At 29.8% G+C, this 15,413-nt stretch overlaps 1 protein-coding gene across 1 annotated transcript; it reads right to left on the bottom strand.

Moving 5' to 3' along the window:
* Positions 1-10,502: 10,502 nt before the first annotated feature.
* LOC107879426 lies at positions 10,503-14,478 on the bottom strand. Its single transcript, XM_047395624.1, has 9 exons — positions 14,227-14,478; positions 14,053-14,148; positions 13,714-13,809; positions 13,113-13,193; positions 12,652-12,732; positions 12,030-12,364; positions 11,712-11,847; positions 10,821-11,404; positions 10,503-10,734 (listed from the first exon to the last, which is right to left on the bottom strand). Exons 1-9 carry the CDS (start codon positions 14,476-14,478, stop codon positions 10,503-10,505), a joined length of 1,893 nt encoding a protein of 630 aa, XP_047251580.1.
* Between the last annotated feature and the right edge of the window lie 935 nt (positions 14,479-15,413).

Raw genomic sequence — 15,413 nt, 5'->3', positions numbered from 1 at the left:
TTCACTTTTTATTTTTTATTTTAATTTTTCCTTAATTCAATTCTTTTCATTTTTTTTTGAATAAAAATTTAAATTTGAAATTTTTTTTTTCTGGATTAAAATTTAAATTTGAATTGAAAGTGAGTGATAGTGAATATTGAAAAAAACTAGTGAATTTCGCTTGAAAAAAATTAAAATTTTTGTGAATTTTTTAAATATATTCAAATTTAAAAATAAAAAAATTATTATGTTTGTATATATAAATTTATAGTTAAAAATTTAAATTAGTTGGATAAGAATTTTAATTATTTGGAATGAATTTGATGTTTAATTTGTGAGTAAAAATAAAAACATGATTATTCAAATTTGTTTACAATTACAATTTTTTCTTATTTAATTAAATTAATTTTCATATTTAATTTTTTATTTAGCATTTTAAAAATGACTTGGAATTTAATGTAATACTTTTTTTTATTTTTTTTATTTTTTTAAAATGACGTGGCAGATGTCGTGGCAAATAAGGCAGGCGTGGCAGCTGACGTGGGGAGAGAGTGTTACACTCACCAAAAAAGGGTTTAAAATATTATTTTTTAGTGGGTTCAGGGGTCCAGATGACAAACATGTAAGTAGAAGTATCCACCTTACAAAACCGACATAGTACAAGGATCCAGAAGGCCATTTTGCCTTTTTTTAATGAAAATAGTCTTCACTAGATAGTCTAATCTATTAAGAAATTAGTATTATACCGTTATATAATTCATAGAAAAAATTGAGTTGGGCACATATAAAATGGATCAAGATGGGAGTAATATATTATATTCTCTTAAATTAAAATTAAGAACTAATTAAGATTGTCACGTTTTCGGTGTGATTATTATAAAATTCGGCCATAGGGACTTTTGTGATGACCAAAGCAAAGTAAAATAAATTTTATGTATTGAATCAAAGAAAAATAATAATAAACACAAAGTTGAATTACCATAAATGAAATTTACTCTTCTAATCGGTAAGCAAAACATTTGGAATCCAGCAAATAACCAAGATTTTTAGAATGGCGGTTTATTCACTTTTAAAATGACTAGTTTAGAATATGTTCGTTGCATGTGTATTCAACGTTGAAGAAGAAAATTGCATGTATAAAAAGAACAAACTCGTTATATTCAAATCAATGAACAGACGACTTTAAAAATAAATATACGGCCAGACCTCTCTATAACAACTCGTCATTATATTGGTATTTCACTATAGCAACCTGATTTTCATTGAAACTGATTTCATGTTATATGTTACTTCTCTATAACGATATTCTACCAATAATAACAATGATGTTTACCAACATGGGTTGTGGTGCAGTGGATGAGGTTCCTCCACTCTTAATCAGAGGTCGAGGGTAAACTTTATTGGGAGTGCTTCCCCTCGAATGGGGGCCTACGCGGCGCGAATCTGAATTAGTCGGGCTTCAATGTGGGAACCGGACACCGGATGGAAAACCAATAAATAAATAATGACGTTTATTATAGTGGTACACTCTTTGTTATTACCTCTCTATAACAGTATATTCAAATATTTATATTTTATAAAAGTGTATTATGTACTGTATAAAATAAGATATTAATGACAATCATCATGAAACTAAAAGTTAATGTAGGGTGTGTTTGGTATGATGGAAAATATTTTCTGGAAAATGTTTTCCTATTTTTCCTTGTTTGGTTGCAATAAAATGTTTGGAAAACGTTTTTCACAACATCTCATTTTCCTCAATTTGAAGGTAAATGACTTCCCTCATGGGACAGGGGAAGTCATTTTTTTAGAAAATGACAAATGTGACTTATGACCCCACCCCCACCCTCTTCCCCATCCCAACAACACTCATATTCACATGACTCGAAAAAATTACATTTCTTAAAAATTTACATTACTGGAAAATATTTTTCACTGTGCTTTACTTCAATTTTTCACTGCTTGAAATAAAAAATAGTGAAGCCCGAATTTTTTTCATTTCCAATGTTCGTTGAATGTACTGTTATTTTCATATGCATAGAGGAAGACTTACCTATGTTACTTTTTTTAATTGCATATTTCATTTTGTCATCGATGTGAATTGTTTCACGAGGTTGAATAAGTTTGTCGTTCCGTTATATTTCTATTGATTGTAGTATCTTGATATTGTCCTAACAAAATATTGAAAAGTGTCTCTTATATTTGCTAATTAATAGTTGCTTAAATTTAGTGATTGTAATATTTTAGTATTAGATATTGATATTATTTGTTATGCTTAAATTAGTTCTTACAAATTGTTGAGTTGCTAGAGGCACTGATATACTAGTTAACAGTTAGTAGTATTTTCTAAAAAAATATTTTTTTCACTCGCCAATCAAACATTAGAAAATAATTTTTAAAAAAATAGTCTCTACTCACCAACCAAACACCATAAAATATTTTTCAAAAAATATTTTTCACTCACCAACCAAACATGAGAAAATAAGTAGAAAACCAACTTATTTTCCAGGAAAACATTTTTCATGAAAAATATTTTCCATCATACCAAACACACCCGTAAGCTTTTTTAAGTTCTTCAACCATTGTACTATCGGACAACATAAGTTCAATATCTAAAATTTTCTCAGTCTCATGAGAAATCACTTGAGAGTAGCGATTTGGACAATCACAAGATAAAGAAAAAAACTTTAAAAATATATTTGGAATCTCCTTGTTCCGCTATTATTTTGGTTAAATTGGTTAATAGTTTTTCATATTTTTGTAGTAACAATTAAATGAGATTTAACCATCAAATGACACTATATTTGTATAGCAGCACATCCCTAAGTAGCCATATATTTTTCGGACAAATATTACAACTATAGAGAAGTTTGACTATAAATATATTAAATAATATATTTAAATTAAAAATAAATATAAAAAAATGAGCTCTTGAAAAAATAAAATATTTCTAAACTTTTAGAAGTTCCTAATGAAGATATTGGTGTTTTTACTCTTGTCAATTACAACCCCCCCCCCCCCCCCCCCTCCTTTCTCTCTCTCTACTTTTAAATGATAAAAAATAAATCAATCAGTATAAAATACATCAACAGAGAATAAACTATTGAAAAATGGTAATTGATATTAAACAAACTGTGATATTTTTATTCTTTGATTTCACTAATGAAAAATGAAAATTAAGCTCTTATTTGTAAACACAATATAATATTTTAGAATTACAATGCATTGATGAATTTTTTTATGATGTAAGAGACTTCTCATATTATTTTTTTAATATGAATTCTTAAGTTTTTATATCTTCCACTCTCAAAAGTCAAAAGTATAAATAGTTTAGAATTCATATTTTGTTTTGTCAATTTAAAATTGTATCACTATTTATGCATCATCAAAATGTAGTTAATTTGACTAACTTGAAAATATGATTCTTTAGAAAACATTAAAACTAATGCATCTTCAACCGCCCTAAGTAAATTTGAGTTCATATCGAAGGGTCCACATTAGAGGAGAAAATACTCTCTAACAAAAGTGACTCTAATTAAAACTCTTAGATCATCACAAAGCGGAACAAAAGATACAAAACAAACAAAATAAAAAAAATTAAACTAAAGATATAGACTTTACAAATCTAACCAGTGACATTAAACAGATAATTAATATCAAGATTATTTTATCATAGGCCACCAACTTTAACTCATTGTAATGTGTGCATATAATTAATGATCACACACTAATTTCTTAAAATTATATCAATTGTTTGAACACTAGTTTTGAATTATAGAATAGAAATTAAATAAAAATTTGTAAATTCCTAAATAATGGATAGAAGAACAATTAAATAAGAAAAAAAGATGCCTCATTAAAGTAGTATTTTTACATTTTATATTTATATTACTGAAGAAAGATAAGTAATTATAATTATTTTATACAATTTAAATTAAAAAATTATATAAATAAGATAAACTTTTTGTCAATTTTAAAGTGCTAAATATTATGAGTTTTTATCTCTTACAAATAGATAAGGATAAGGATTTAATTTTATAACTTTAATTGATTTCATTTGAATTAAAATCGTGTAATAAATAATTAATAAAGATATGTATAGTTACACTTCAATATTTAAATCTTAGAACTCTTCCATATATTTTTTCTTTTCTACACTTTATTTTAAAAATATATTTTTCTCTGACCATATAATTTATGACTCTTTAATTTTAACTCTCCTAACACTTCATACCATATATTTTAGGATTTAAAATTTTCAAAATATATTTTTCTCTTATCATATATTTTAGGACTCCATAATTTAAATATCATAAAAATAATTTGATAATAATTTTAAAAATTAGTAAATGACAATTTTATCTATTATATTCAACCAACGTTTCTAAAGACCTTCGTACTTTTAATATTTACGAATGTTTGTTGCACATTAATAATGGCACGTCGATGGTCAGATGATCAATATTTTTTTTGGACAATTGGTCTTTCATATGTTTGAGTTGATTAAAGTGGATAATATAATCATTACTGAAAAAATTATACATAGCGATGGATAAATTTGGAAGCTAAAGACAAAATTCGTTGCTATTAAAACTTTGTGAAGAGATAAAATTGCTTCACATAAGCATTTTAAAATGTTGTTATCTAATTCTAATAATTCTCTTTATTTTGTTATTTTTTTTATACAAAACACTATTTATCAATTAGTAGTAAATCTCCAAACAAATATGGTCTCACGACACTTTTCATCCATCAGTTATAATACAAAGATTCTTAAATCGATCATTTTTCTTGTAAGAATTATCAGACAATAGTTTTTGCTTGGGCTATAACATCATATTTCTGACAATCAATTAATATAAAAGTGAATATTATCAAGATTCATTGTTCAACATTTTAAAGATCGAGTACTATCTCAGATACATATTTTGACATGTAAATTTTAATTCTAATGACCCTCGTCTTTGCATTTTCTTTGAATATTTTTGAAGCTTTCCCGAAATAATAAGTTGTTAAAATGAATTGGTAAGAATATATCTACAAAATCATACAATTATTAAAAAGGTGAGTATAAAAATATTGGTTGTTTAGATCCTTCTGCATCCGTTCATGTATGTCAGATAAATTTCTGATTGTTTTCATTCTAATGGTTGCATTAAATTTTATAGCCAATATATTTCAAAGTATGTAAAGTATAAAATACTCTCAAGCAATCACGTGATAAAATTAAATTTTGATCTTATTTTTAAATTGTATTTCTTTAAATATGATGTTATTTCTAAACAAAGAAAGATTAATTGTAAATTTTTTTGTTGAGAATTAATGTTGGAGTTTCTTTTAACCTAATTCTTTTTTTTAGTATAAACAACATAAACCTCCTAACTTAAGAAAGTAATTACACAAAATTCCCTCATAAATTCTCTCTCCCGAATTTTGGCAAAGATACTAATACATTCGGCCAAATATTATACATTGGTGGAATGTATAATGAAACAGTTATTCCTAAATTTAAGGTAATAGAAATTAGTAATTATATCACTGTTTCTTAATTAACGACAATAATTAGTTAACATTAACTCGTTTATGGATAAAACTAGTAACTGAAATTTGAATTTCAAAAAAAAAATATACAAGTCAAATATTATTTTCTCTAATATTTGATTGAAGATCTGGAAAGCAATAAAGCTCTATTGCTGCAATTTATTTCTTCTAAAAAATCCCCAAAAGCAACAAAAATCTTCAACATAGGTTCTTCAAAATTTCAAAAGCAACATGAATATCCCAATATTGCTGCGGCATTCAGCAATTTGGGAGTCAGAAACTAATTATGAGTCATACAAAAGTGACGCAATAATTGTTTCGGAAAGTATTACTTTCTTGAAATTGATTTCTACGATCGCCATTGAGGTGGATATAGACGAAGTACGTAAAAAAATCGAAGTGAAATATGTGGTTGAAGGGAACTCTTCTCCAATTGTAATAAGAAACGACAATGGAGTGAGGGTTTACGTTGAGTTAAAGAAACAACTTGCTGGTTTGGTTAATTTTCCGCTTTGTATTTCAACTTGCGACAAAGCCAATAGTGAAATCGAGTTTGATAAAGCAATTGGTTCTGTAATGTGTATCGAGGGTAATGAATATGATTTGGTTGCGTTAACTGTTGTTGAAACGGATAATCAGTATGTTCTATATGTGCCTGAAATGGAAGTTAAAAACTTCATTATTGATTGCAAGAACACTGAAATGATGGTGAGTCAGATATATAGGGATAAGGAAACTCTTGTTTTAGTAATGGCAAGACACGCAATAGCGAATGAATTCAACACAAAAGTAAAATGATCCCACAAAAAAAGGTATGATATCAATTGTATGTCCTGATCTTATAACATATTTGGTTTTTTTTTTTTATTATAAGAAATTTATGTTGTGTAGTTTTGTGAACTGTTGATGTGTAATGTTAATATATGAATGTATAATGTGATACTTTATGTGTTTGATAATGTACAATTAAATCGTGTCAGGCAAAGAAATGTATGATTCATTTGTTTAAGAGATTGTGAATCAGTTTGTGATTTATTACTGTTTTTTTAAGTAAAAAATGTGAATGTATAATTTTAATTATACATGCAGATATATGTATAATATAACTGTTGTAGTGAAAGTTTTTTTTTTTTTTTATTCTTAGTATTTTAATTTTATATATTTCTGTTTTATATATTGATTAAGTTTTTATTTGTTGATGAAGATATGTACTGATAACATGAATATATACTTTCTAAAATTTAATTTTTTGATTAATTTGTTATATGAATTATGTTTTTTTTAGAGTTTAAAAACGTATGTATAATGTAGATTATACATTCAAAGCTATGTATAATATAACTGGGCAGTTTATAGAAAAAGTTTATTTTATTTCTATTTTCAAGATTAATAATTTTATTTAATACAATGAATAAGTTTTTATATTTTGATGCAACTATGTACTGAATTGTCGTAACGAAGATTGCAAGTGGGTCATGAAGGCGTCTTGTATGAATGAATCGGAATTGTTTTTGATTAAAACATTTGTTTTGGAGCATAGTTGCAGTCTTAAGGTCCGAGTGCTGAATAATATAGTTGCGACAAGTAATTTTTTGAGTGAATTTACTGCTCCAAAATTAATCAATCACAAAAGAATACACACCCCCGCGGACATTATCGAAGAGATGAATGCTGTTTACGGAGTCGACATTAACTACATGAAAGCATGACGCGCAAAAAAGAAGGCGATTGCGATGCTTAGAGGTGGACCAACAGATGAATATAGAAAAATATCCCGTTATATCTATATGTTGAACCAAGTATATCCACAATCGCACATTCGGATGCATAAGGCAGTAGATAACGAGTTTAAATACTAGTTTATTGCATTGTGTCTGATGATTAGGGGTTTTGAATTTTGTAGACCTGTTGTAGTTGTTGACGGGGCACATTTAAGCGGTTCATATGAAGGAACATTTGTATCGGCAAGCACATTAGATGGTGCAGGTACTGTGCGTTCATATTTTTTTGTACTCTTTTTTTATTTATTATATATTATATTAGCTTATACATTGATGTTTTATTTATAATGAATCATAAAGATGCTAAAATTAGCATCTTTTTAGTTGACTTATTTTTTTAACAATGATTGCCTTGTTTAATTTATTTGTAGGTTGTATTCTGCCATTAGCGTACGGTGTTGTTGATTCAGAGAATGACAACACATGGATTTGATTTTTTCAACAGTTTAGAGAGGTATTTGGTGAAAGAGACAACATGTGTGTTGTTTCAGACAGAAATGAAAGTATCATAAAAGGTGTAAGCATTATTTATCCTAATGTCCCTCATCTAGCTTGTATATGACATTTATGGAAAAACGTTTGCACCTATTTTAGGAAAAGCAAAGATAGACTTAGTAACCTTTGTTATTCCATGGCTAAATCTTATAAAAAGAAGATTTTGAATATATTATGTCTAAGGTTGCTAAGGTTGATCAACGAGTTAAGGAATATCTGGAAGAAGCTCGGTATGAAAAATGGGCTCGGTGTGATACGGGTACGACCACGAGGATGCATGTTTGTGAGATGCATTGAACCTGAGACTTGGAGTGTGAAAGTGAAGTGCAAATGAGAACTTAGAAAGGGTCCAAAATCGTCCATATAATGCTCTCCAAGGGCACCCACTTGAAGACTTGAGACTAAGGGGTCATTTTGAACATTTCACACCTTGTTTGTAAACTACTATATAAGGAACCTTTTAGGTCATTTGTTAGGAGATTTTGCTGAATATGGATGTTGTATAACACTTAGAAACATTTCCTCTCTAAGGAGAGAAGACCACAAATCTGAAACTTGTAACTAGGGAAATCAACTTGAGTGTGGAGTCACTCGTGTTGGATTCAAGCTTAGAACGTTGGGTGCTAGAGAAGGTTGAGGTCTCTCTTGTGCTCACCGAAGAGAGTAGATGTTCCTATTATCGTTGTATTAAGGGTCTAGGTGCTTAAATACACTTAGGTTCTTGGTCCATGAGATAGTGTATGTCACTCTATCTATCCTTTCTATTTTTGCAATCTTGTAATATTTGTATCTCGTATTGTACCCGTTTGTGTTGTTGTTATTCCCATTGTTAAGTTCATCTTGTTCATCACATTTTGTAGCTGTTTTGGTGTTAAAATACACTCTTGTATCTTGTATTCTTGTTGTATTTGTTGAATTTGAGGGTTGGTCTCCAATAGGTCTTCAGATCTTGTGATTTGTGGACTGTTTGGAGTGTGTTTTGTGTTCCTCTTGTCTTTCCCGTATCACGGTGTCACTCTCCTGTAAATAGAGGTGGAATGATGACTTCAAATATAGCCGAATGTATTAATGGTTGTTTGGTTGAGGTACAAAACTTCCTAGTCTAGGTTTCCTAGAAGAAGTTATAATCTTATTTGCTACATGGAATTGTAAGAACAATGAAATTGTATCGTACACCAATACAACTCTTGACAGAAGATTTGAAGAAATTCTAACTCATAATGGTGTTAAAGCTTTGCGGATGACGGTATGTATTAGAATAATTATGGAATAGAAACTTTGTTTTATATTGAGTGTATATTAATATTTTTCCATCTAAAACATATTATGGTTTTTGGTAACAAGTTAAGCCAGCACGGAGTTATCTTTATTGTGTTTATGATTCAGGATGGAGGTACATTGTAGATATTGAGCGTGGCACGTGCAATTGTGGTCGATATCAAATTGATGAAATACCTTGTCCACATGAAATTGCCGTATTAAAAAGTAAAAATGTGGATGTTAAGGATTATGGTCATTATTGCTCTGAATTGTACAGGCCACAAACTATAGTGAAAACATATGAACACCCGATAGTTTCAATGCCAGACAAGAAGGATTGGAGTGCTCCAGGTTTTGTTGATCATGAAGAAGTTTTGCCGCCCAAATATCGAAGACCTCCTGGTAGGCCAAAAAAAGGAAGGCATCTGAAATCAAGTGAATCACTGTCTTCAAATTCAAACCGCTGCAGAAAATGTGGACGAGACGGTCACAACCGTAGGACTTGCGGTTTCTTTCCAAAGGAATCATGATGAAGATAATATGTTTTCCTACTTGTTGATGGTTTGTTTGATTTTATTAGTATAATCATTTTAATTAATTTTTTGGGAAATGCTGGAACAATTAATAATAAGATTTTTGGTTACTATTTTAGTTTCAGTTGTTCAATTAATATTTAATAGTTGCAGAACATTTTGTGTAATTTTTCATTTATCATATTTCGTAAACATATCACTGTAATTTACAACTGATTGGTATATGTATTATGTAACCTGGAAAATATAACAGTCGGTTAAAAAATTGTTGAAACATAATCTATATGAACTGTTATACGTTAGCAGTTACTGTGTAAGAAATGTATGATTTAGCGTTATACTTTGTGTTCGTGTATATTTTACAGAAAAAAATGTCATTTTAATGACACTAAATGATTAAACGTTATACGTTTATTTAATTTTTTTTGTTAAGTTACTAATGTATAATTTAGATTATGCATTTGTATCATTGTATGAAATTGTTTGATACCCAAATAAATGATTCTGGTAAATTGTGTTTGTACATTTTATTTAAGAAAATATAAAGTGTGACAACATGTATTATGTTATGTGTTACATATATGTAACGTATTAATTATTAGTGCAATGTCGTTTTAACTTATAAGAAAATTTACGTTATAGTAAAAATATTATGTGTTCAAAAGCAATGTGAGTATGTTTTTATTTTTGTTTATACACGTCGTAAATATAAATAAAAGGCAAACTCAATATCGACCAAGAAAAAGTTTGTATCATTACAGTATTGTGTTAGAAACTGCAAATCAATTGTTTAAAAAAGAAGAAGACATCCATAAAATGTTCATTAACATTAAGAAAGTAATCCTGGAAATGTGTAACATTAACAACCAAAATAAGAAATAGTTATTTCAATGCCAACAATTAGAAAATATTGCTACTCTAAAGTAACAATTGCACTTGCTTCAATTTCTTCTATTACACTTTTCTTTGATCTAGGCGGATCTCCATTATCACTCGTGTACCCTTCAGTTGTCTTTTCCACTCCGTAATGCCACAGTAAGGAAGCATAACGTGCACGTTGACTTGCAGCATCAAACCCACATGAATGAACTTGTAGTCCTTCGCTTAATATCTCTGCATAGGCATACACAAATACGCCACAATCCCTGATTTCAAAAATAAAAATGAAAGAATAATCAGTAAATCAATTAAAACATTATTATACATGAAAAATAAAATGTAATTTACTTACAAACTATTAGACGCTTGTTGTAGGATATTTTGCACATAATCAACATCAAATGAAATTTCATGTACAAGACCAGTTTGCTGAGCAATCTTCCCTTTGTACACTTCAAGTGCTGGCCAGTTAGTTCGCTCGGTCTTATCATAAAAGCCATTGTCTGACAAGTAAGTAGGAAGCATAACTGCAAGCTTTTGTATTTCAATATGAGGTTCTTTTTTCCTTTTACTTGACAGTGAGTCATACACACATATCAATCTTTCCTTCAAGACAATCACAGTCAATACCCAATAAAATTCTTTACCGCAGTTAATTGGAACATATACCTCATCAACCATATACCATGATAATCCCGCAGGCATACAGAATCCATGAATTATATTCGCAATAGAATCTTCATTCTTACCCACCACAATTGATTCTGTATAATCTTGTTGCGTCGATAGCTCAACTACCGGTTTCGCTGGATAATAGCGAGTATGTGTCTTCTCAACATATGATTTAAAGAAGCATCTTGTAGTCGTATATCTATAATTATCACCCAGCTGAATCTTCGATTTCTTTCTCAAGTGGTAGAAGATCACATCTAAATGCTACAAGTGAAAACAGGGTAAAATAGTAAAAGCGATTGAAAGAAATATGTAGCTTCGAGCTTACTTGTAAATTAGATGTATGATATACAGATATGTTGTAGTTTCATGTTATTATACATGACATGTTGGTAAATGTTGAACAGTTGATAATGGAAAATACTGCATGTATGATATGTTATTATACATTGGATAACATGTATGATTTGTTATTATACATTGGTTTACATGTATGATATGTTATGGTGTTGTAGAATATTAATTTTCAGCAAAATAACTTATGATATGGATAATATTTAGAATAAGTTACCTCATCATTCCAGCAAGTCTTGCGTTCGTACATTAAGTAAAACCAATTCTTGGACTGTGGGTATGCAATGACAAAGTCCAATTGACTGTAACCTAACCCAGAAACATTTACTCGATAGTGGTTGCCTGTCTCTTTCCTGAAAAAAATCATTGATTACACATGACAATAACCGTTTAGTTTAAGATAGCATAGTATTGTTAGACATTAAAATAATATCAAATTTCTTACTAGGCAAAATGAGTTTTCAGTAATCCTACAGCAATCCACTGGGAGTAATCAATCATTAATTCATTCGACAAATCTTGGTTGATGGTGTACCCATCAAAAGCATACTTCAGCTTCTTCTCTTTATCGAAATCTACAGAATCTTTAGAGCTAGAACCATACTTTGAAATGTATGGTAACCTTAAAACCCTGGACTTCTTTCTTTCTCGTTTGGCAGGTGCATTAGCTTTTGAGGCTTGAAGCTCCCGAACCTGAGCATCAGGGAAGTCAGGTGGAATCTGACTGTCTGGAAGGTCCCAGTGTCTTTCGGTCATTTTACTTGAAGCACCAACATCCATTGACTTTGTAGTCGAAGGTGTTGATAGACCAAATAAAATTGTATCTACAGCTGCTTGTATTGAATCAGTTATTTTCCCACCAACTTCATCCTACGTGAACACATAAGGATTTGTAATGTATATATACAATATCTGAATGTGTAACTATATTAATGCTTAACACATTTATGTTAGAAATTATGACAGCATCAATATCAGTAAAATTTGATATGCAGTAGAGAAAAAAATCAATACATTCCATTTGTTTCATATCCACATTCAAAATTTGATATGCACTAGAGAAATAACATTAAGTCCCAGTACGTACTTTTACAAGGTCGAACATGTAGATCGATATTTTTGTGTAAAAAAAATAAGTGTTAGGGACAAAAAAATACCTGCCCATCTGTCACATCAGTAGATTCCTGATTTTTCAATTTCACTTCATTAACATCTTCTTTAGCGGTTAGATTCATATTCTATGTGTAATAACAATTATCGTGTATTAACATCTATTCAAAGCATAATATAAAAGTTTGAGCTGATGTTTTACACACGTGATAAGAAAGTTCTACCTGTAATGAATGCATATGAATATATAAATATATCAGTAATAACAAACGATGTCATATGTGATGCACAAACAATTTTATTACTTTAATAACATAAATATGTTTGATGTTAATCATAAATTACAACCTTTACGTTTATGAAAATGTTGAATGTATGACTTTCCTTGATACATTCATTTGAATGTTTTATGTACATTTAACTGTCCTAATATGAAGAAGTTAGAAGAAACTACATGTGTATACAAACTTATAGTAGTAACCAAACATTATTAGGGACATAAAAATACCAACAAATCTTTCACATCTGGAATGTTCTTTTTTCTCAATTCTTCATCGCTACATTCTTCTTCATATGTCACAATATCATCCTATTATTTATGTGATAATTATCATTATCCAAGTTGCATGAAGACAAAAATTTGTATTTATTAAGACGACTGTTAAACAATGTGCAAAATATTAAAAGCGTCAAGATCGATACAACTTTATATTCAGCCGATAAGGTTAATAGCCTTTTTCTCAACCAATAACAGAAGCTACATTTATATAGACATATATTTTAGGCAAAAAATAAATATAATGTACATAAAGATAACTCCAAAGCCTCCAAATCAGAACAGTCCTCATTTTCAAAATCAACCTCATGACCTACGTCTTTATTGACCGCATTCACATCCTAAATTAAATTACAAGTCGATTTAAATAACAGTTATTCATAACCTTGTTTTAGTTGATTCTATGAAGAGATTCATAATTAACATGTATTTTGCTGAAGAAAATTGTAGTAAGTTTAATGTATAACTGTTCATTATACATTCAAGTTAATGTATGATGAAAAATTAAACTGTTCAAATTTAGTACGTAACAAGTAATAAGGGAAAAAAATACCAGCAACTGTTGCTCTTCAAGAATGTGATGCTTATTAGATTCTTCATCGCGAGACACTTCCATATCGTTGATTGATCCCTTAGCATAATTTTCATGCTGTATTAAAAAGAACAAAATTTGTTTTTGATAAGGTAATTATGTTCATTTATAGTAAACAAACAACATAAGTGACAAAACATACCTGCATATCCTCATTATGTGGTCTCTTCTGTTTGTTGGATCTGTCTTCTTGAGTTTATTGTTGTTCATCAATTTTTTCTCCTATATAACACCAAAAATTTGAATGTATGAACATTTCATCAACGCTATGCAAAATATAATGAAATTAAATTGTTATACCAGTGATTGCTTATTTTCTTCATTCTTCAATGCTTTGATGACCTCAATAGGTATTTTTGATATTAGTGTAACCAGTTCGGCCATCTTTTCAGTAAACTTATCACGTAACAAAAAAATTAGTAGAAACACATTATGTTATTCAGAAAAAATGTACGATAAGGAAACTAAACTTACACTTTTTTTGATGTAATTCTTTATTTCATCACCATCTAAACTTGATTTAGAAGTTCCTTCATGCTGTTTGGAAGATGAAGGAACATACTTGTGCTGGTGACTCTGAGGAGACACACCAATTTCTCCATGATGATGATGTTGAATTTCAGACACACCAATTTCTCCCCTGTCTGCTGCATCCTTTTGCGTTTCACGATACAAATCAGACCCATGATGTACTGCATGACCATGTCCAGATGTATCATCATCCATGACCGTTTGATGATCTTGCTCGAACATGACAGTCTTTCTTTTATTCAAAGGTTGGTCAGGTGATACAGGCTATTTAAAACCAGCCTTTATAAGGATTTTTCGCAGCGGTATAGTGCTGAAATCATCAAATTCTTCAGCAATGGTACCAACACGCTGTTGAAGTTCAGCTGTTGTACTTTTCAACTTTCCAAAATCGGATGTCAAAGCATAAGTTGTTGGATCACATGTCTCAAAAGCTTTTGAAAAGGACAAATCCAACCTGCTAACTTCATCGGTTGTAGGTTGTATATTCTTGTAAGAATGCTGGAAAGAATAATTTCAAAATAAAATATTTGCACATTTATAAAACGACATGAATAAACAAAATAAGTACGAAGTTAAACAATTACCTTAATGAACATACCAGACATAAAAGCTTCGTACTTAGGCCTTGTACACTCCACCAACCAGTTTAGTATTCTGGGAATAGCATTTCTCTAACGGACAACAGTTTTTTATTCTACCTCGAAGCAACACTCAAACATCCAAACATTTAGAACGTGCGGCATTCTACCCAATGAATATAACTGCTTCACAGTGTTGAAATTCTGCTGCCAGGAACTCATTACTTTTCAAATGTGACCTTCCCCCAATGGAAAGTTAATGTACCGACCGTCCTCAACAATCTAAAAGTGTGCAACACTGATTGGTGCTTCCTTATGCTGAGAAAACATGAATTTATGAACAAAGAACAATATCGTCAGGTTCAGAGCATCTTCAGCGTTATCAAAGTTTCCCATCTGCACACGTGTTATCGGTTTAGACCAAGTTATTGCTTCTTTATTTTTGGAAAAATACCTCACATCAATGTTGATTTAGATGATGAAGTATACATATAATCATCAATATTACCTGTACACTTCAGACCGATTATAGTGACGAATTCAAGCATTGTG

This window comes from Capsicum annuum, chromosome 8 (assembly GCF_002878395.1).
Source record: "Capsicum annuum cultivar UCD-10X-F1 chromosome 8, UCD10Xv1.1, whole genome shotgun sequence".
NCBI classification, from domain to species: domain Eukaryota; kingdom Viridiplantae; phylum Streptophyta; class Magnoliopsida; order Solanales; family Solanaceae; genus Capsicum; species Capsicum annuum.
Note: the sequence above shows the minus strand (reverse complement) of the source record. Positions and strands in the feature narration are given on the sequence as shown.